The 21,872-nt window shown below is 38.9% G+C and overlaps 1 protein-coding gene across 3 annotated transcripts; it reads right to left on the bottom strand.

The window, feature by feature from the left end:
* Positions 1 to 12,423: 12,423 nt before the first annotated feature.
* cpz (carboxypeptidase Z) lies at positions 12,424 to 21,012 on the bottom strand. 3 transcript variants are annotated; one of them, XM_032563661.1, is made up of 13 exons: positions 20,718 to 21,012; positions 20,177 to 20,221; positions 19,643 to 19,697; positions 18,242 to 18,564; positions 17,914 to 18,129; positions 16,836 to 17,071; positions 14,793 to 14,954; positions 14,549 to 14,707; positions 14,308 to 14,443; positions 14,078 to 14,217; positions 13,859 to 13,958; positions 13,590 to 13,735; positions 12,424 to 13,219 (listed from the first exon to the last, which is right to left on the bottom strand). In XM_032563661.1, exons 1-13 carry the CDS (start codon positions 20,809 to 20,811, stop codon positions 13,016 to 13,018), a joined length of 2,016 nt encoding a protein of 671 aa, XP_032419552.1. In that variant the 5' UTR covers positions 20,812 to 21,012; the 3' UTR covers positions 12,424 to 13,015. The 3 variants fall into 3 exon arrangements, with proteins under 3 accessions (XP_032419552.1, XP_032419554.1, XP_032419553.1); XM_032563663.1 differs by having other exon boundaries at positions 16,875 to 17,071; XM_032563662.1 differs by having other exon boundaries at positions 19,643 to 19,694.
* Positions 21,013 to 21,872: the final 860 nt, after the last annotated feature.

The raw sequence follows: 21,872 nt of genomic DNA, 5'->3' as shown, positions 1-21,872 counted from the left end.
ATGTGAAGTACCAGAATAATGCTTTTTATTGGGTTGTATTTACAGTATGTAGTGAAATTGCTAAGGCATTTTTTCATAATGCAGATTTAATTGGACCCAAATGCAGACAATATGAGGCATCAGTGAATCAGATTTTTTCTATGAAAAAATTTGATTTAATTAAGAAAACCAAGACAAACTTACAAAGATTCAAATGTGTGACTTGCAGGGAGGCAATCATGGGTGGAGTGTAACAGAATGAACCAGTGGAGAGCAAAGGAACCACAGAGGACACAACACCTGCATATGCCTGACAATCAGTCGCTTTAAACTGCTTGGCAAGAAACAACAAGCTGTTTTGTATGTGACACCAAACTGATAAGATAGAGCCAGCGCAATCACTCACAAGGACATGTACCGTGACTGCCACTCTCAGTTCCACACTGACAGGTGTGTGGGGGCTGGCCTGGTGGAGAAGAAGCATGGCTAGATGCCCAACTAGCTCATCAAACTTGCTAGTATCCATGTGGATTGTGGGAAATTAGTGAGTTTCTCACCAAAAACGTAGGCAATCAATACGCTTGACAATGAAATCTCAACTGACCGTGGACAGTGTGAGCGGAGTCTGCGTGATTCACAGAATACACATAGTAAGCATGAGTACGTGGGAGCAGTTTTAAGTTTCGTCACTGTGCCACATAACATAAAATAAAAAAGAACGGGGTGGAATGGAATGAAAGGAGAAAATTACGATGAAAATGTGGATAAAAGAGGAAAGGTCACAACACCAGTTTGACAGTGTTTGATATTGAAAACAAAAAGGTAATCAAAAATTATTGATATAAACTGATATCAAAACCTTATACTGTTGCAGGTTTTAGAGCCATATTGCCCAGCCCTAGTTCTCAGTAATACCTCAGCCATTCATTCCTGAGTCGTTTCAGACCAAAGATAAATTTGCCTGCATAGATTACATAATTCCACAACTGGACCCAATGTTTGTCTTCTTTTACTTATGCACATGGTTAGCCTGTTGCAAAACCTAAAAAGCAGAGACAATATGACTAATAAAGCTATCATGAACTTTTAGTTTAAGGCCTATTTAAAAGTATCAGGTTCTAAACTGGCACACCAGTTTTTCCTGTAAACGAATATCTCTACAAGGTGTAGCTATCTGTCTGCGAGAAGCTGCCGACATAAGTTGCCCTAGGAAATCAGCATAATCGCACACAAATGGTGCAGAGCTGTGTCAAATTTCACACGTACTGATGGTGCTTACGGCTACTCCGTCCCAGCCTCTGACCCCTCGGAAACCAGACACTGCCTGTTGTGGTACAACTATATGGCAACAATGGCACTCTTACCAAATCAAAAGCAGATTCTGCCTTTAGAAATCATGAGCAATATTAAAAAGAGATTATCACAAATACATGAGTACAGCATGGGAAGCTCAGATCCTAAGTAGCTAGCTAAAAAGCTTCTTTCTTTTAAATTGGTCCTACATTACTTGTAGAATTATTAGATCAAAATTATGTGAAAGAAAAAAAAAATATGCCATCTACAGTATTTGTTGGCAAAAGACTAGCCAGGAATAGTATCAGGCAAACGGAAGAGCTCAGGAACTTTTTCAAAGCATCCTAATCTCTTTTTACAAGAGATTAGGATGATGTTCTTCATTCTGCGCTTCAGAATGAAGAACATCGCAGCAAATAAAGGGAAGGAGAGGAGATAAACAAACTCAGCACTGATGAAACTGGCACTTGTTAAAAGAGCGAAGCTGGCAAATTAGTTTTGGGGTCAGACCATGGCTCTGTTCCATTGTCTACCTCGACACCAGTTCGTCATGCTCCTGTGGGAAAAATCAAATAAAACAATAGCAGCGTAACAGGAAAGATCAGTCGGTGTTTCAGTTAATCCTTGTGATGGCCATTGTAGGAGTCATGGATGGGTAGCCATGAGGATGTTTAGTAAAGGAAGTGACTCAGAGACTTTAGGAAGAAATTGGCCACATTAGTTTCAAAGCTTTGTTGGTATTTGAATTAGCGCTGATGAAACATATTCCTTTATTTTTGCTTGTCTGGATTTAATCCGCCAACTTAATTCTGACATTTCATGACTCTGTTGTCAACAAGCTGGAAAATCCAAAAGGCAAATACTGCAGCTGTTTGAAGAATAAACTACTAAAGGTCTCATTGTTGACATCTTACAGCAAAATACGAATGTATGTAAAAAAATGTTTAATTTCCCTTGAAAGCACGTCTGTATTTGCTCTTTCTAGTGTACTTAAACACGTCTTTCAGTTTCTCATGCACCCTGTAACCTGCCTCCCCCTCATGCACATACACAAAGTCTACTGTTTCTCTGCCTTTACGCACATCCAGGGTAGAGCCTGAGTCTGTAATTGCTGCCACTGTGGTGTGGACAGACAGGTCGACTAGGGATTGGAGATGACGTGCACCCATTATTACTGGACCAAGTGCTGTTTTTGCAATTACGGAGGGGTTTGGCTGAGCGTGCTGAAGCAGACTTTGGGATTCTCTATTCAGGAGCCATTTCAACTCCAACTGGCTGAGCAGCTTCTGATGGCCCCGGACAAAACAACACTGGGCTGGGCCTCTAAATGTACCAGAAGATTTGTACTGCTGGATTTGAAAAAAAAAAACAAAAAACAATGGAGATAGGATATAAACACTGGCACGTTCTAGGTTTTTGAAAGGGCTTTGAAGTCTTCACCATCTGTCACACCAAGTCTAGAAATTTCCTCAAGCTGGAGGCAAAAGCTGCTATTTTCTGTTTGACTTTTAAGAGAACTGACTAGTCTAATCTTTGTAATGCCCCACTCAGACTTGACAGTACTGTCTGCCCTGACCAAAAGACCATAGGTGTGAATGCACTTAAGGACAGATTGAGCAGAACTTCACTCAAGTCATTTTCATTGATCATTTGTGGCACCACTGTCTTCACTATGAAAGCAAATCATGCCAGTTCACACTGAAAGAATACTACTGATCTGAATTGTTTTTGCACCCTTGTTAAAATTAGGTGCTGTTCCTTTACATACAAAAGAAGATAACTATCCTTTTGTTATATTGCGAACCATTTCTTTCAAGAATACCTGCGTTTCCACTGACCATATAATTGTGCAAACTGGAATTCCAAATATAAATTTGTTTAATAGAAACGCATACATCTTTTAAAAAAGTCACATTTTTCTGTTAAATAATTTTGCCGCTAGTTTGAGGTGGTTTTTCGGCTGTATAAAAATTTATGTATTTAGCAAAACTGCAATGTAAACACTTTTTTTTGAATCACAGACATGTGATCAACAACCAGATGTTACTACAGGCAAAAAAGAAGAAATAGACAGCAAGTGGTAGGAGGATGATGGCCTGGCATATTCTTTAATGACTTACTGCGTGTACAAACTTATTCACGCAATTTTTAAGTGCATTTTTCATTGAATGGAAACACCCCAACTGCAAAATTGTGTTTTTTCAACATTAGCAGAATGTCAAAAGAGTTTTGTCATTATTTGTATTGGAAACACAGCTACTGTTTTTTTTTCCACTTGCCCCCTGCTTCACAGCAGAACCCATTTTGATGTAGTTCTATTGTGAAGTACAATTGCTGCTGAAGAAACAGCCCATGGATGAAGTCTGCTGATCTGATCTGTCTTTGCGCGGTTTACCATGGGTGCTATGTCACACTCTTGGGCAACAACACCAGCTTGCCTTTTTATAAATCAACTTACAGGGATGTCCCTTACTGTTTGGCAGCTCAGACACATCAGAGCAGGTAGACTTCAAGATCATGTTCACCCTCAGGCTTCCCAGAAAACAAGTCCCCGCTTAAAGTGTTATGTGAAAAGGGACTTAGGTTTTGTGATACTTTGCTTGTCTCATTTTGGCTTTTGTTAAATAATTAGGCTGATAACTTTTCTGATTACGTAAATGTGTATCATGTTCTTAATGTAGACCAGATTTATTCGTGATCTCACCGAAGCGTCACTAGATGTCCTGATGGACCATTTGTTACTTGTTTGACGTCCCCTGTGGGACATGGCAACGTGTCCATTTGCATCCTGAGCAGGTAGCTGAGGTCTAATTGCTCTTGATGGTTTTTAATGTCAGGTGTAAACCCTCAGGTTTAAATCTGTCCATTTATATCTGGACCAGCTAGGATTTGTGTTAATAAATAGGCCTGAACAGGCCTAATGTCAAAACAAATAGGGGTGATGAAGAGCTGATGATTCTTAGTGTAATATGCTGAAATTTGTTGATAACCTTTTTTTTTAACAGACTCTTAACATACTTGTCCCTTGTTGAAGACATCAACATTCTTCAGTCACTGCCCAATTAACAGTAATTACAGACGTCACTGCTTCAGGTCAATAAATAGTCTAAAATCTCTTTTACATGCTATCGAACATAATCCCCAATGTTTTTGGTACCTATGCAAAGTACTTGCAATCCAGTTGATCATAGTACTCCATGATCAACGTTATACTCCTTGATTCCCATTATTCCCATTCTTTACAGTGCCTTTTGTATGTATTGGAAAACTATAAAAACATACAAAGACCTAAATCCACTCTTATCTACACTATCATGACAGGCTGAGTGAAATATGTACATACTGTCCTTGTGCATATGATCACAAAGCAGAGTTTTCCAAAGTCTAGGCATGTATTAGTTCTGCCCAGCAGGTCAGTAAGAGAAGGAGGCAGACTAGGAGCCAGTCGACCACTCAGGCATGAGAAGAGTTTGAATCTAGCTGAGCCTATACAATCTTTTGCTCAGGCTAAGGTTGTGGCTGTTGTGCCGGGAGCCAGTGGCTGCAGCGTACCTGCAATCTCGCTGATGATAATGCAACATGGCAGCCCCGAGGGCAGAGCCCATACAACTTTCTCAGCCCTCTTAGAGTAATTGGTGACCCCTGAACCTGCCCTTCGTATAAAAGGAGGGAGGGAGGGCAAAGGAGAGGCAAAAAGAGGAGGGGTGAGACGGGACAAGGAGTTGTCAAACCAGACACTCCAAATGCGGAGACAAGGCTAAACAGCAGAAAGAAGACCAGAGGTAGGAGAAAGGGAAAAATCAAGAAGACATGAGTCAGGAGGAAAAGGTTAATCTCTTTAACTGAGGATAGTTTGAAAGTTCATAGACAAAGGTCTGCAGTGTAGTTGTGTATTTCTGTTCTATAAAACAAACAGAAAGAACTAATCACATCAAGTCTGTTTATGAAGCTTCCTTTAAAAATGCAAAAGGTTAGAAACACTGGAGAAAACATTTTCTCAGTAATTTTTGAGTACAATTATAAGCATATAGATGGCCATGTACTGTTTGAGGACACAATATGTACCCAAATCTAGATAAATAAATTCTGTTGTGGATATCTACAAAAGCCATAATAACATCACTGTACACAACTGCTTTGTTTGGCAGAAGTTTCTATGGTTTAGCTAATTAGCAGAGCAAAATATATGGCAGAATGTAGCCGATAAAGAAAATCTATAGAAGAATATCAGAATTACTTTACGAACTGGGTTGTAGAATACTGTCTCAAAGATTTGACCGTGACAAAATTTGGAAGCAAGATCAAATTTGTACAAAAAAGTTCTAATTTCACAGTTTACTTTGCAACAAAACTCAAACCCAAACAGAGCAGTTGTGAAAATATATAGAATAGGTAACATTTTGTGTATGTTTTTGTTCAAGCAGTTGCTGGAATCAGATGCTATTCATTTTATTCCTTTCTCTAAAGCTTGTAATTAGACTTCCTGACTGAAAGAAGTTAGTGCTCAGATTGTTGATAATAGCGATTGATATTGATGAAACTATGACTAACTTTGTAATAAATAATATATTTTTGTAGTTTTAACAAAGTGCTATTGTAACTGGTCAACATTTTATGAGGGTTTTTTTTTTTACCATACCTGTATTGTTTTACTTTTAGGAAGTGGTAACATTAATTTCTGCCAAAACAAAACAACAATAAAACAATGACCTACAGTTTGAACAGTATTGTTAATCTGCAAAGGAATGACACCACTAATAGATAACAACAACCTAGATACAATTAGTCACACATCTACATATGAAGTTTGTCTTGTTTGCAAACTACATATATCACTGTGATTATCCTGTACCTATATTCATAAAGCAATTCATTATTGCATCAAAAGGCTCTACTTTGTCTTATGGGGAGTGGACATCAGTTGGTTTCAAGTGCATTCATCACTCTGGCCTTGTCTATGTGGGTTTTCTATGCAGTATGAATCCATTTGTCTCCACTGATGGAAAATAATTGCAAAGCAAACAAATCATCTCTGCCACATTGAGCAGGCGTCTACTGCTGGGGCATAGCAGCTAGATAGCTGCAGGAAAGAAAGACAGACTGACACAGAGATGAACGTGAAAAAAGAAACCAAAGTAAAGGAGGGGAATAGAAGAGGTTCAGAGCAAAGTGGTGTGGTATTTGCATTATATATGCAGAGTGTTAAAAAGTGTTGTGTTAGAGAAACCAATGCAGTTAGATTGAAAGTGACTACAGAGTGTACTGGGGAGACCAGAGAGAAAGGGAAAGTCTGTGGCCTTGGTGGAAGTGTGCCAGATGGAAACTCACTTCAGAAACATAAGGAGGAGACATCTGGGAGAATGTTGCTTTGGAACAGAGATAATTATAGCATGATGCAAAAAAAAATAAAAAATCACTTTTCAAAGAAAACCTACAAATGCGATATGCATCTTTATGTTTTCCTGGCTCTAATATTGAAAGCAGATTTTGTTGATAATGCAAAAAACTAAAAAGGAACAGTAAATGAAATGCTGCTTACATACCAATAAACACTAAAGACATGTATTTTTTTAAAGCAACCTGAAAGAAAGAAGAAAGAAGTCCTCTCCATTCATACCAACTACCTACCCTATGGAGCATAGTTTATCTATAGTGAATAGGGTAGCATGTCAGGCACATATTAAAATATTAATGCTACCGCAATATGAATGAAGTAAACAAAGCCTTGACATAATTAAAAAGTTAGCTAATGGGAGTGCCAAGAAAGTCACAGAATGCATAGATCATGTGTTCGCCAAAAATTGCTAAAACAAAGAAAATGTATTATTTCCAAAACATGCAGTACAGTTATATCCTCAAGAAGGCAGCTAGATGCTAGCATTCAGCGCTAACAGAAACAGAAGGCTCAATGCTAACAAACCAGTGGTTAAGATGTCATTATCAAAACACAAAATTCATGTCTAAAATAGGTTTTGCTGTCATTTTAGCATTTCATTTCCGTAAAGAGAAGAAACTGACACCTTAATCAGACGAAGTATTTCAGAAAATGCCTCTTGATACTGGCTGTGGTTGCTGAAGCAGTGGTCGATAAGTGCTCCAAAAACAGACTTCCCCCACTGACTTTTCCCAAGAAATATTAAATTTAACCAAACACTTCGAAGAGACTCTTATGCCAGGGGATAATGTAAGTAATCACGTCTGTTAATACACGCTATTGCGGAATATTTTGACTTGTTACAACTTCGGCATGACTGAACTTGGACTACAAAACCATAGCAGGGAAAAAAAGTGGCAGATTCACAAAACTGATTAGCCAGAAGTCATGACCTTGTTTAGCAGTTACACAGCAAATGTGGTGATGTCATAATAAAGAAAACATTACAGGCAATAGAGAAAATTTAACAGAATGAAAAATATAACCAGAAACGAATATAAAAGATATCTACTCAGAAAAGGGAGAAAATAGATTCAAATTTTTTTGGTTACTAAAATTTTTACTGTTGTGAGATGTGTTCTTCCTTGATGGTTTTCCTTCGTGGCACAAACAAAAAAACTGTTTTATAGGCAGTTTCTGGATGTTTTATTTATAGGAGAATATGAGTTTAGGTGGAATATAAATTTACTGTGCTGCATAAAATTTGGCTTACATAGTTCTCATGTGATGTCATGTCACATTTCCGAACTTTGTAACTGACAGCCATCTTGGCAGGTGTTATAGATTAACTGGTGGCTAAATTAACTAGTTGAAACCTATGGGCACCGCAGATGTTTCTAAATTGTAGGTGGCTGTGTTGATGCCTGTTGAAAAATGCTACTTGTGTGACAAAACCATCATCAAAACTTTACTATAAATCCCATTTGAAGCAAATATGTTTAATGTTGCACGTGAAAATTATGTTTCAAAACAAGTTTCTACAGAGCAGCGTTCAGTGCGCTTCCAAAACACCGCATTTGTGCATAACCAGATCAATGAGCAACACGACAATCCCATTCACATTCACATTCACCAGAATGTGAACCTGAATGTGGTTCACATTCATTCAGGTTCTCGTGCCACAATGTAAACCTAAGTGGAAGGTTTCTGCTTTCTGTAACCAGCACTGATTAGAAAAACATTGGAATTGACGCAAGTACTTGAAATTATTATGATTATTTTACATCTTCTCGGTCTTATATTGACTGACATGTTCTGCAAACATGTCAATAAATGTAAATAGTTCTGATATCATGCAAACTAATTCCTTGCTCATTTAATGGAAGCCACATTATTTTGTTTGCACCTTAACTGGGCCGCAGACGCAAAGCTGTGCAATTTAGTAATTTCACAATATCCTTACAGTTAAAAGTTTGCCTGGCAAACCTGTTAAACAATTTTACCTCCAAAATGTTGGCAGCAAGTGAATTTTATTTTTTTAGACAATAAAATAAACTGGTCCAAAAAGTGAATCAGACAACATCTCTAACTGGACTCGTACCAGCGGTCGCTGAGTTCCGAGAGCGCTGTTTTATCCACTAAACTATATCCGCCGACGGCAGTCCAATAATCCTAACTGTTATTGATTCTGATCTAACGGACACCTCACGCTTTAAGAAGCAAACCTGGATTAACTGGTGACACTTTCAGAATCTCAGTTTGAGTGAAGATTTTAACCCGTTTCTGATGTAAAAGTAGATAAGACAATTGTTTTTTTCAGCGTTGTCTCTTATAGTTGAGTATTAGGATCACTTGATGAAAAGAATAAAGATGTTTAGTAAATTACAAGAAAATATATCAACAAAAAAGAAGAAATGACACTGCCACATAGATCTGCGGTAGCCATGTCTTTTGTAAGTGAACTATAACATGTTACAAAAACAGTATTTAAAATGATTTCGCTATTGTTTTTGTGGATATCTAATTGAATTGACGATCTTTTGACGATCTTTTTAAACATTTTATTTTTAATCCCATGGCTCTTCAACATTTATGTCGGCTTTCAGGCATTAATCTTTGCTTTGAGGTCTGTTTATGGCGTCTTGAGAGCTATTACGATCTTTGATGAGTTTCAACCTCTGAAGCAACACATAAATCAGGCCAAGTTCTGCATAATTTACCTGTTTTGGTGATTTTGCATATAATGTAAAAAAAAAAAAGGCAACATACCATGTTACACCAATAAAAGTGTTTCTAATCAGTTATTCCCGAGATGTTAATGGGTGTCTTACGGAATCGGATAGAATTTTTGCAAAATGTTTTAGTTTTTTAAGCTTATCAAATCAAAATCAAATCAAATCAAATTTTATTTATATAGCACATTTCAGCAGCAAGGCATTTCAAAGTGCTTTACATCATTACAAACACAGAATCACAATGCAATATAGAATCAATCATTAAGTCAAGTTACATCAATAAATTTGTAATTGATTACATTTCAAATATAATTCTAAACAGGTGGGTTTTCAGTTGAGATTTAAAAGAAGTCAGTGTTTCAGCTGTTTTACAGTTTTCTGGAAGTTTGTTCCAAATTTGTGGTGCATAGATGCTGAAAGTTGCTTCTCCTCGTTTGGTTCTGGTTCTGGGGATGCAGAGCAGACCAGAACCGGAAGACCGGAGAGGTCTGGAAGGTTGATACAATAAAAGCAGATCTTTAATGTATTGTGGTGCTAAGCCGTTCAGTGATTTATAAACTAACAACAGTATTTTAAAGTCTATTCTTTGAGCTACAGGGAGCCAGTGTAGGGACTTTAAAACTGGTGTTATGTGCTCTATCTTCCTGGTTTTAGTGAGAACGCGAGCAGCAGCGTTCTGGATCAGCTGCAGCTGTTTGATTGATTTGTTGGACAGACCTGTGAAGACGCTGTTGCAATAATCAATACGACTGAAGATGAACGCATGGATGAGTTTCTCTAGATCTTGCTGAGACATTAGTCCTTTAATCCTGGAAATGTTCTTCAGGTGATAGAAGGCCGACTTTGTGACTGTCTTTATGTGGCTCTGGAGGTTCAGGTCAGAGTCCATCACTACTCCCAGGTTTCGGGCCTGATCGCTGGTTTTCAGTTGTAATAACTGAAGCTGTGCATTGACTCTAGATCGTTCCTCTTTAGGACCAAAAATAATAACTTCAGTTTTGTTTCTGTTCAGCTGGAGAAAGTTTTGGCACATCCACACATTTATCTGTTCTAAGCATCTGTTCAGTGATTGGATGGGCTCTGAGTCACCTGGTGACATCGTAACGTAGAGCTGTGTGTCATCTGCATAGTTGTGGTAGCTAATATTATTTCCTGTTATAACCTGAGCTAGTGGGAGCATATAAATATTGAATAAAAGGGGTCCTAGGATGGAACCTTGGGGTACCCCACATGTGACCTTTGACCTCTTTGATGAAAAGTTTTCAATTGAAACAAAGAAATAATTATCGCATTATTTACTTCCCGGTTCGGTAAAGGGGTCCTAAAAAGCCACGCCCACAGAAACACCTGTCTCTCCCAGATGCCGCCACCAAGTTAATGTAGCCACCAGTTAATCTATAACACCGGCAGTTGTCATGGATTAGCTGCGACAACAATAAACAAGCCACAAGCTTAGAACTAGCTCTGGCCTTCTTTCATATCTTAACAATTTAAGTACATTACTCGATTATATTTTTTGAACATTATGCTCACCTCTGTGTAATACTAAGACAAATATCTGTGATATTTACTGTACTTACTTCCGAAGACGTCGAACTACCAAAATTAGCATAGCTAATATAGCTTCCATCTGCTAGCTACGACGGACATGTAGCCTACGTGTATGTCACGACTACAGGTACTTACTTTGCCAGTCACCAGAATCTTGTAGGAAAAGTTGTTCCTACGTCCTTTACAAAGCCGTTTGCATGCGTCCACGGATTTCAGGCCTCGTAGTTCGTGTAGGAGGTCGGAGACAGCTTGCTCACATCTTCTGACATGTATCTGTCTCGTAGAGGTCGTTTCCCACAACAGAGGTTTTGTTGTTATATATTTTTCTTGCACATTGGTCAATTGTGTTAATATACTTTCTTTTTGTTGGCGTCGAAGTCATGGTTCATCTATGCTTTGCGCAGCGCTCGTCTACGGCAATAGCGTGGATCACTTCCGGTTCAGACTTGTTGCACAAGATGACCTTTGGGTAGATATTTTTATAATGCAAGTGTGACATCTGTGTTAGTTTAGCATGACCATGGATACAGACTCTAACATTTGATAGGTAAAGTTAGTTGGTAGTGAGTCAATGTGCACTTTTATTAAGTCTGATCCACCTTTTGCGTATTTTAATTACAGGTAATATTTTCTAAACACTTAAAGTTCCCTCATACAGACAGGACATTCACATAAAATACAGTTAAAATGCAAGTGAAGCTTTTCAAATTCTTTCTATGATCATGAAAGCTTCGAAATGAAACAAACTCTTTTATATCTGAATATGTCTGGTCAAATGATTTATAAGTTTGATTACCTCACCTAGTGTGAGGATGGGAAGATTTGTTTTTACTGCTTTATTGGAATATCTTACATTGTATTTTACTTTCCAGGACAGGACAAATATAGAGTCACATATTATTACTACAAATCACTTCTGTTCAAAATTGAATTGACTGAAGTCAGTACGTGTAAAGTAGTGAGAATTCAGTGGTTGATTTGTTCCGCGTCATTATCACAGGATCTTTGAAACATGAACAAAAATCTAAAATTTTAAGAAAAAGGGTTTCTGAGGCCTCACTCAACAATAACTGGATTCTGGAGCCAATAGGCCAATCTCAATGTGAAATGGTCCTAAGGAAAACTTACAGGATAGAAATCAACGTCATGGACAAAACCATATTCTTGGTTCTCACTTTAGCTCATGAAATACACTATTTCGTCTGTGTTTTTTACCCAGAGGATCAGTGTGGGTACGTCACAGCAAAGGATAAAGCTTTTTTTACGCTCTTCTGCATCTTCAGTTTGTCAGACACTCAATAATAAGGACAATGAACAGTGAGATTTTAAATTCACATTGAAGCGATAAACTTTAAACCTTTTGATTCTCCAATAACTGAGCTTATAACTGGGGTCATCACTTATTCTTTCTCGCCCTCTGCTGACCAAAGTGAGGCAATTCAAGAATCTTGAGACTTTTTAATAAAATAACTCAGAATAAAATATGTGACAGAATTTTATATGTATAGACTTTTATTTACTTTTTTATGACCTGGAACAAGACTCAAAGCAAACCATTTTACTGTTCACACAGTGATGGCGCAGAACTGCTTTTATCAAAAGCAGAAGTAGTGCAGAAGCTTTATAGTGGTTTAAATGGTTTTAAATGTGCCACTGTTGCCTTTTAGCTACAGAACAACAGACAAAAACGGAAGAAAATTTAGCATTTCTGATATGATATTAGAAATATTGCCCAACCTGAATTTAAAATCTGGAATATTTCAATCTGCTGCTCAATGGAAATGAAAATACTATCCTATCAGGTGCCTGTTTCTATTCGTGTCTCTACTATGCATATCCTTTCTATTTTATATAACTTTTTCAACCCAAGTTAAATGCAGCTGCAGAAAAATATTTGCTAAAAAGCTTAAGTATGTCATTTCAAATCTTCTGAAAATGCACTGATGAAGTTTTTGGTGACTGATGACGTCAGTGTTACAGCTCCTGGTGCGTAGATGCCCCTGGAAGTACAGATGAGACTGGACATAGGTCCATTCATTCTTATGTGTCAGCACATCTGGATGTTCATATTTCCAACATCTGTCTATACATTTTTCAGCAGCCAGTTTGGAGATGACATGCCAGACTGGGAGAAGTAGTTCCACCACCACGGCTTCTCCTGCCGCTCTATTCCTTCCTCGGTGACAACTGGCTCGCCATGGCGCTCGAACTGGTTATAGGGGTCAAATCGATCCCAGCTGTCTGCCATGGGGAAGAGGTGGTCATCTATGTCTGGCTCCACGGGAAGCTGTTTGTGTGAAAAATGGAGAGGTCAAGTGATCAAATGGGCATCAAGCAACTTCACTCAGCAAATGACATGCATAGAAGATGGAAATGTCCTCTATGCATTGAATAGCTAAATCAAAATAGTTATATTTTGATTTTGCAGAGAATATTTACATAGAAAAAAAGCACATCTCTAAGCTACTGAAATGAATGAATTAAAACTAAAGAAAATGCTAAATTATTCTTAATCTTGTAGAATGTAGACAAAAGAGTATTTATTATTATTATTATTTGTACTTTTAGTTCACCCCAAACAATTAGTTTGGAAACCTTTGAATGAAACAGTGAACTTTAAAATACAAAGTACAAAGTAAGAAGTCAAGAATACAAACCTTCTCTAAGACAAAGTTGACCTGCCCAGCCTTGTTCAAGTTGTGAGGCAGATAAACCCTCTTGCTGACCTTTGAGTAACCTTTGGCAGTAGCGGTCAGGATGTGAGTTCCTGGATTCACCAGCCTCCAGTAATCTCCATCCTGAGCTGCAAGTGAGTTAAGGTGGAATGAACAGAAATGGTGAAATTGTAAAATTCAACAAAATGTTTTTTTTTCTGCACAAACAGAAACGCAGGCATGTTATTGTAACTTTGGATTTGTGTTTTTACCTGTAGTGACATCTTTTCTAATCCCCCTGACAGAGACAGTTGCACCTTTTATACCGTTTCCATTTGTATCCCTCACAACGCCCTTGACTCCCCTGTGGACCTGTCCAGAGAGTAAGAGCACAATCACAACAAAAATTCCCTCACAACCGAGTATATTTGTTCTGGACTGAGCAAATGTAGCACCTCCTAACAGGCTAATTTTATTCTGTGGACACTTACAGACTCAAGAAAACTGAGCAAAGCTTCTTTATTCCTTTTCCATTCTGGGTAGAGCTCAGCCTCTGAGGGGAATTTGTCACAGCCAAGCTCGACTGTGATCTCCATACAGTTAGTGTGTAAGTAATTGAAATCAGACATACCTGCAGATAGACAAGAGGTGTTCAGGTAATGTTGGGAACATGTGTTGGGGTTAGGGTTAGTAAATGTGCCGCACTTTGAAGGTATCTCACCCCCAGCAAAACTGTACCACAGAGCGCCGTTGATGATGCCTCTGTTGCGATAAAAAGAGGCCCCACACCGGTCCGTGTCATTGTTTGACATGGTGGCGTGAGCGTCCGCATAAGTGCGAGCGAGCTGCTTGAAGATCTGAGCGTTGGAAGATTATTGGTAGTGGAAAAGACAAACTGCATTGTGACAATCTGCCCGCCCTGCTGTGTTAGTAAAGTGTTTTTTTTTTTCGTTAATCCCCACCTGTTCATCTGGAGTGGGTGAAAACATCTTCTCCTCATGCGAGTCTCTAGAGAAGTCGAAGGGGTAGGAGACCACCAGCTCACCTCCATGGAGGCTGGCAGACTGAACAAATGGCAGTGACCTGATCCACTTCATTACTGCATAGGTCTCTGGTGCCACCTGCAGTTCAAAAGTTGGAACTACATGATTTAGGTCGGGCGTTCAGGCAGTTGCGCAACACAAAAGCTGTTTCATTTTCTCCTACCTTCGCAAACCAGTAGGAGTCAGGGATTGGGATGTGATCTATGCGGTAGTGCCTGCTGCGACGGTTCCGGTAGAAGATGGAGGTGAGATCGGGAAAATTGCGGTTCAGGTCGAGGTTCTGGGCATTAGCCCGTCCGCTCGTCCATCCATTTAGCAAATGACCCTAAAAGATTTCCGGCATTAAAATGTGTTAAGTCTTGCATGGGGAGGAAGATAACTGTGGGGCTAACGCAAGATAAGTAGCAACGGTGGTTATGTGAAGAAAAGTAAACTGTATTAGTCAGAATTTCAACAAGATGAATTTTAGACCTCTATGTTAGTTCTATTGTTAACATGAAGACAAGACCATGTATCCATAATGACGAAAAGGAAACATGAAGCTATTACTTAAGGCCTTTTCCTCAAGAAGAAAAAATAATTTATGTGCATGGTTACATATTTGTAGAGTTCAGCCACTGCTAATTTCTTTATATTTTAATTTTTTTTTACATTTATATTTTCCTTTTAAAGAAGCAGATTTCTCTGCAGTCATTTAAAGTTGCCTTGATCTACTGTATGTGTCCCCAGGTTTTCTGAATGTATTTTAAAGCTTGTGTATATGCTTCCCCCCATTTCTGGAGCATTACCTGATAGCTTTATTTAATAAGGAATCTTACCTCAAAAAGCAAGTTTCTACATACAGAGCACTTAGCAAATACTTTATTAGAAATTATTATAAGGTGTATTGTTAGTAGCAGTCTGATGCAGAAACACATGATTAGTTTAAGTTGTTCTTAGCTAAATCAATGAAATATGCCAAAATTGACATTACCATCAGTTTGATTACCTGTAAAATAATATTTTGCTGAAATGAGATGATTATCAGGAAGCTGCCAGAAAAGCATAATTATGTTGGTTCCAATCAAGGACACGCCGAAGATGCTACTGAGTACAAGATGTTGACTTTAACCAATACAACAACATGAAAGCAGAGACACATTTGTTTTGTTCAGGTTGGCAGAGTACAATCTTCTGGATAACTTATTATTGACTTAGATGTTTTTCTTACAAACATTTAATGGATCACTAAGTCTTCAGACTGTGTATAAAGGGCTAAGCTTCTATTTTATTATTTATGTTATGGAGCCAACCTAATAACTAGACTTTATGTGGTGAGGTGGAAAAAAAAAGTTTAAAAATCTATAGATAAATGTTGAAATACTGGAGGACTATTGATCAAGGCCACTTTAAAAGATGATAAAAACTCTGGCTCGTTGAAAACAAAAATATAAACGAATGAGGGGTCATGTTGGACAGCCCTGCATGTTGCCATATACATGCAAAAATATAGAAACAGTTTCCTCTTCTATATTTCAGATGTTGACTAGAAAGCAAAACTTTGCCATTTAAGACACTCTTTGGGAATTACTAGCACACATGCAATCCATGTCAAAAGACAAATTTCAAGTAGCTGCTCTTAATGAATTAAAAATTTGATCACAGCCCGTCAACCAGGAAAGATAAATCAAATTAATATTTTAACCATGCAATGTGAGGCTCAGTTCTGACCCAAACTGGCTGAAACACCTTATTTCCAAACAGTAGCTTCCATCTGACCTGATTGGAGGTGTAAATACACACACTGTGGCATGCACATGACCAGTTAATATAATAATGTCCATGCAGATATTGGAGGCAAATGATTAGGTCTGATGTATGAGTGAATGTGCAGAACATCAGAAAAACACAAAAGGCGTTGGTGCCCATTTTGGAAACATGCAATTTCCAGAGTCAGCTGAAGTGTTCAACCTGTTGGAAGACATTTCTGAAAATGAAAACAGAAGTCATCTGTGAATTTTATTTGTCCTTATCCTGACCACATTGGTTTATCATTTGAGGCTTGGATCATTCCCAGACTAGTGGGATGATCAGACTGTCAGAAAAAATAGTTGATAGAAGTTTGCATTTTCCAACGTTAAAAGCACGAGCAAAAGAAGCACAGCAGCCAAAGAGGTTTGAGAGCGGATAATGGTGGTTTGTCCTTCGTTTTGTTAACAATATTTACTTCCTGGTTGGAGAGCTCCGGGTCATTGCTTTCCTCTACCTCTGAGGCCGCCACCTCGTAACCGTCAGGGTTCATGGAGGCCAGAATGTGAATGCGAGTGTTGTTAATGATGGACTGAATTCGTTGGTTTCCCAGGGTGTACTCCGAGCACAGGTACTGCGCTAAGTAGATGAGCAGCTGACGTCCTAGCACCTCATTTCCATGCATGTTGCCAACCAACTTAATCTCTGGCTCCACTGCAGAAAACGAAAATGGAAATGAGCACAATAAAAAACACTTAAATCTTGGCCATATGGGTTGGGATTTTTTCTCTCTCTTAGCAATAAACACCTTCATTTAAAACTTGCATTTTGTATTTACTTGCATTGTCTTTGACTAATATTTAAATCTGTTTGATGTTCTGAAATACATTCCTTCTTCAAGACCTGAACAACTTGCTGCTAGTGATGGGACCTTGAACTCTGCTCTCAACCAAAAAGTCTTGAAGGAAAATATCCAACAATCCGTAACCTTGAGCTCAGTCAAAATTGGGTTATAAAGCAGTAATAAGGTTCAGAACTCATTAGAAAATCGAACTCCAACTTAGCAAAAAACAAAAAAAATAAAGGTTTTGGACTGGCCTCATCAAAGTTGGAATATTAAATCCAAATGTGTCATTTTGGCATGACATTAAACAGGCCATTTGGGCTCAAAAACTACCAAGTGTTGCTGATATAAAACAATTCTGCAAAGAAGAGTGGGTCAAAATTCATTTACAGCATGTAGAAGACTCATTGCCAAATATCACAGATCCTCTATGGTAATTATTGCTACAAAATGTAGCTTAATTAAGTTTAGGAAGTAGTTACATAAAACCCGGCTGGTCTGAATGGCTTTTTTTCCCCTCCAATAAAAAAATTATTATTTGAAAACTGCATTTCGTATTTACTTTGGTTATCTATGATACTAAAAAGAAATGTAGTCGATGATTTGACTGATGACCGGAAACATTTGCATGTGACTAAATAGCGGAAACGGAAGAATATATTTTTTGCGGAATTGTTGTATAAGTCAGACCAGTGTGACGCTGTTCACTCACGCAGCTCATGATGTCCTGGGTTGTCAGTGAATTCGATAACCAACAAATCTCTGCCTTCGGTGCTTCGTCCGATGCTGTAGACATGAGAGATGTGGGAGCACTTGGCTGCCGTCCTCTTCAGTAAGCTGTACATCTGGGCGTTAGAGGCATAGATGAACTGGATGATGGTGCTCGGTTCTTCGGGAGAGAGACTGGACAATGTCACCTCCTGTCTGGCTGGAGGGGTGAATGACGGGAATATGTGGGAGAGGACAGATGGCTGGTTGTGTTGGTTTCAAACATTACCTCAGCATAAAGGGTCCAAGTGGCACAAGACTCTGATTTTTACCTTTCAGCCCAGATAGCGGATCAAAACACCCCTCCTCATTTGCAGCAAAGAAGCGATCACAATCCAGGAAGTAGGGCCAGGCCATCTCTATGGCCTCAAAGGCGTGCATGCAGTCTTTTCTCAATGCTTCGCATGTGCTGCGGCACGGTTTGATCATCTTGTTGTCCCGACACGGCGAGGCCAGCACAGAACATCCTACCAGACGGATCTCGGGGCTGCACTCACCATTGAGGAGACCATGGATGACACTCAGGAGGAGGTACTCTGCTCCTGACTCAGCTTCAAAACGACTCCGGTGACCAAGAATGTTGGGGAATATGGTTCTGTAGAAATGGGAGGATAAGAATGCTCTTATGGAAATATTTACATACACCCTATGAATCAATAGTTTGTGGAGCCATGGTTAGAAGCAATAACTTGATAAAGTCTCTAAATCTTTATCAAGATCCATCAATTTCTCATGTTATTGTTGGAGAAATCTTGGCCAACTGTTTCAGTTCTTTGAATTTTCCAGACATTTATCTCTGCACAGTTCTCTTGAGACTCAGCAAAGCGCTTCAGTCAGAATAAAATCTGAAATTCGACTAAGTCATTACAACTCTTGTTCATACATTATTATTTTCTTCTTGTTGAAGAATGTGAACTTGGGTTTGAGATAATTGTCTCATTGAACTAAACTCTGAGCTAAGCCATTGCATCATCACAGATGAGATGTTTTTGATAAGATGCTGTTTAGTTTTTGCCTTACATAGTAACATAGTGCTGCAAATTATAGCCAAACATCTCTACTCTGTTATTATGTGCAAAAGACACTGGAAGTAGTTTATTTGGATACAACTTAGGAAACCTTAGTTGTGTCCTGGCTGCAAGACATATTTAAACAATACATATTTTGTATTATTATAACTGTGCTGGGAAACTTTAGCCTTTTAGACGTGGCTCTTGGGCTTTTTGCAGTTTCTCTGAGTATTTTAAAGTCTAACCTTGGAGTGGACCTCTACTCCTAGGAAGATTTCCAATTCATTCCATCTTCTGAATATTTATTCCTGATGTAAATAATTGACCACAATCAGTTTGAAAAATACATTATAAACCCTAATTGACAAATAAAGTATTTTACAGATAGGGTCAATGTTGCCTATATTGAGTCTTAAAGTACTTGAGTTCATTTTGTTGGCAGCACCCATCTGCTACTTAATGTATTAAACATAGAGGCAGAAAAATTGTACCTAAAGTAATTCTTCCCCATGTCTGTGCTGACAGGTATAAAAGTGTTCATTTTGCATAATCCCCGAGAAGAGCTGATGTGAATTTAAACATTAATGTGGTTCAAAAAACAAATTGGGGGTAATGTCTTTGTTCTGTTGTGATTTGCTTGGCTTTCTAAGCAGTGTGACTCACGCTGAGTACCCCAGATCATTGCAGTAGCCCAGGTTCAGCTCTGTGCAGGTAGCTGCTGGAACACAGTAAAGGTAAAGAAATTTTATTACAAGAATAGTACTGATGGAGCAAGAACATGTTAAATTGTTTTGTTTGCTTTTTTTTTGGACAAAAACATTGTATTTCTCATCAAGGCCGCACATACACATTGATGGGAAAATAATTAATAATAATAATTTTACATTTTAGTGCAGTACTTTGTAGCTCTGCAAATACTTTGTTCCTCAAAACAATAACAAGAAACTCACTTTAATGTGGCTCTTTTCTTCAGATTTTTTTTTAAGACTATCAAAAATCTGTTATTTAAAAAAAGTTTAGCACGAGTGATTATCATGCATTTTGTATTTGACGCAGCTTATTCTTCCACAAAGGACAACTACGGCTTGAAAACAGCATACTTCAAAGATCCTTCACGTGTAAGATTTATTTTACTTTGCGCTTCTGTATTTTATGAACTCAACTCCGTGTAGAAAGAAAAGCTAAACAGACACATACGTCTTTCATCGTGTGCGCTGCGGCTGCTGCTCCTGCTGCATCTTCCTGTGAGGAAAACCGAGAATGACACACACACACACACACGCACACGCACCCACACACCCACACACAAAGCAATGAATCCCAAACTCAACGCCAGGGGGCGACATCTTCAAAAGCACGACGAACTGAACTTGAAAGAGTGTACTGTGAGTTAACAATTAAGAGAGTTGTGGGTAAAAACAATAGAAACCCGTGAGAGGTTCCAACTTTATACGTCCCGAAATTAGGCTGAGAAACACTGCAAAACAATGAGAGAAAACGACGAGTACAGCAATCAGTTAGTTCAACTCAACTTTTCTTTTTTTTTTCTTTTTTTTTTAGCACATAGTAAATGATTTCTAAACACAGGTTTAAATGCTGGTAACAATATAGAACTGACAGAATCATCCACTGTCCTAAATGAAAAAGCGAGCCCATTGTCTCCTATTTTCGCCCCAGGAGAACTTTGCATTTCGGCCGATGTGACCAAACATGAGCGCGGCCATTGTTTTTCTCTTACCTAAAAATTCGTCTCCTGGATGACACGGCTGCTGCGGGGCGCAAAGGCAACTCCACGCCAAGAAAAACAGCAGCGCCAAAACTTCCAAATGCATGCTGCGCTTCAAGGAAGCCGCTTGTGTGATGTGGCAGTAAGTTTGGTTGAAGCTACTGCCTTTCCTTTTCCTTCCTCTTCTGAGCTCCCTGATAATTACCACCCACAGCACAGAGCTCCGTCCTTTGTCTGCTGCGCAGAGAGCATCCCTGACCCGAACATGGGACTGCGGCTCTTTGCTGCGCCGATCATATTTCACTCCGTGTGGGTGTGTGTGTGGGGGTGTGTGTGTGTGTGTGGGTGTGTGTAGGGGGGAGAGAGGGTTGATGTGTGCGTGCGCGCGCGCGTGTTAGAGATAGAGCGAGTAGAAGAACGGGGCTTGAGTGGTCACGAAAGTTAAGATGAATGTTTGTTTCACACGCGTAATAAAAGCTTGAGGCATCCAACGAGCCTTTACCCTCTCCCCGCCTTCCTCCATCTTTCCTCTGCGCGTACTTTCCACTCTTTTACATCCTCAAAACAATGCACCATTATGTGGCGCTATTACCTACCTGACAGGGGTTCTAGAGGCTTCCAATAAGCTACATGTAACATTTAGAGGAGAACTTTAGGGCTCTGGATTTTCTTTTTCTTTTAGGAAAATAAACATGTGTACAGTTATAAAGTCTACTTCTACTCAGCAGCCTCATCTTTAGGTCTCTCGACATAATTTCTGTCAGACACAAGTCAAGATTCTGTTTGGGCCACTCCAAAATGTCAATGTCGCCTTTTAGTCTTTAGATCAATGCTGGTAAACTTAAAATTTAACTTAATTACATCTGACAGTGTAATGAATAATTTTGGGCTTCACTATATCTCTTCCTGTAAAGTACAGAATAGGCACAAGCATAAAGATTTGAACAAGCTTTGATAAGCATCAAACTGTGATGGCTTGGTGACTTTGTCTGAACACTTTCAAAACTGCATCTCTTTTTGGAAGTTCCAGGTGAACAGTGGTCAGTATCAAAAGCGATGAACCAGCGAGAGCATCATGGGTAGTCAAGACTGGCGCCTGTTGTCCTGCGCAAAGCTAATGTTGTCGCTAAAAGTGTTCAAGAGGTCAATCCGGGCTCTGACAGAAGG

Source organism: Xiphophorus hellerii, chromosome 5 (assembly GCF_003331165.1).
Source record: "Xiphophorus hellerii strain 12219 chromosome 5, Xiphophorus_hellerii-4.1, whole genome shotgun sequence".
NCBI lineage: Eukaryota > Metazoa > Chordata > Actinopteri > Cyprinodontiformes > Poeciliidae > Xiphophorus > Xiphophorus hellerii.
This window is presented reverse-complemented; position numbering and strand designations above follow the sequence as displayed.

Excerpts from the sequence above, each read along its gene's own strand:
- cpz (XM_032563661.1), bottom strand. The coding sequence starts at position 20,811 with ATGCATTTGGAAGTTTTGGCGCTGCTGTTTTTCTTGGCGTGGAGTTGC. Across the intron at positions 14,708-14,792 it reads ACTCCTACTGGTTTGCGAAG|GTGGCACCAGAGACCTATGC; the intron begins GTAGGAGAAAAT and ends TTTGAACTGCAG. Across the intron at positions 14,218-14,307 it reads GTGGTACAGTTTTGCTGGGG|GTATGTCTGATTTCAATTAC; the intron begins GTGAGATACCTT and ends GTCTATCTGCAG.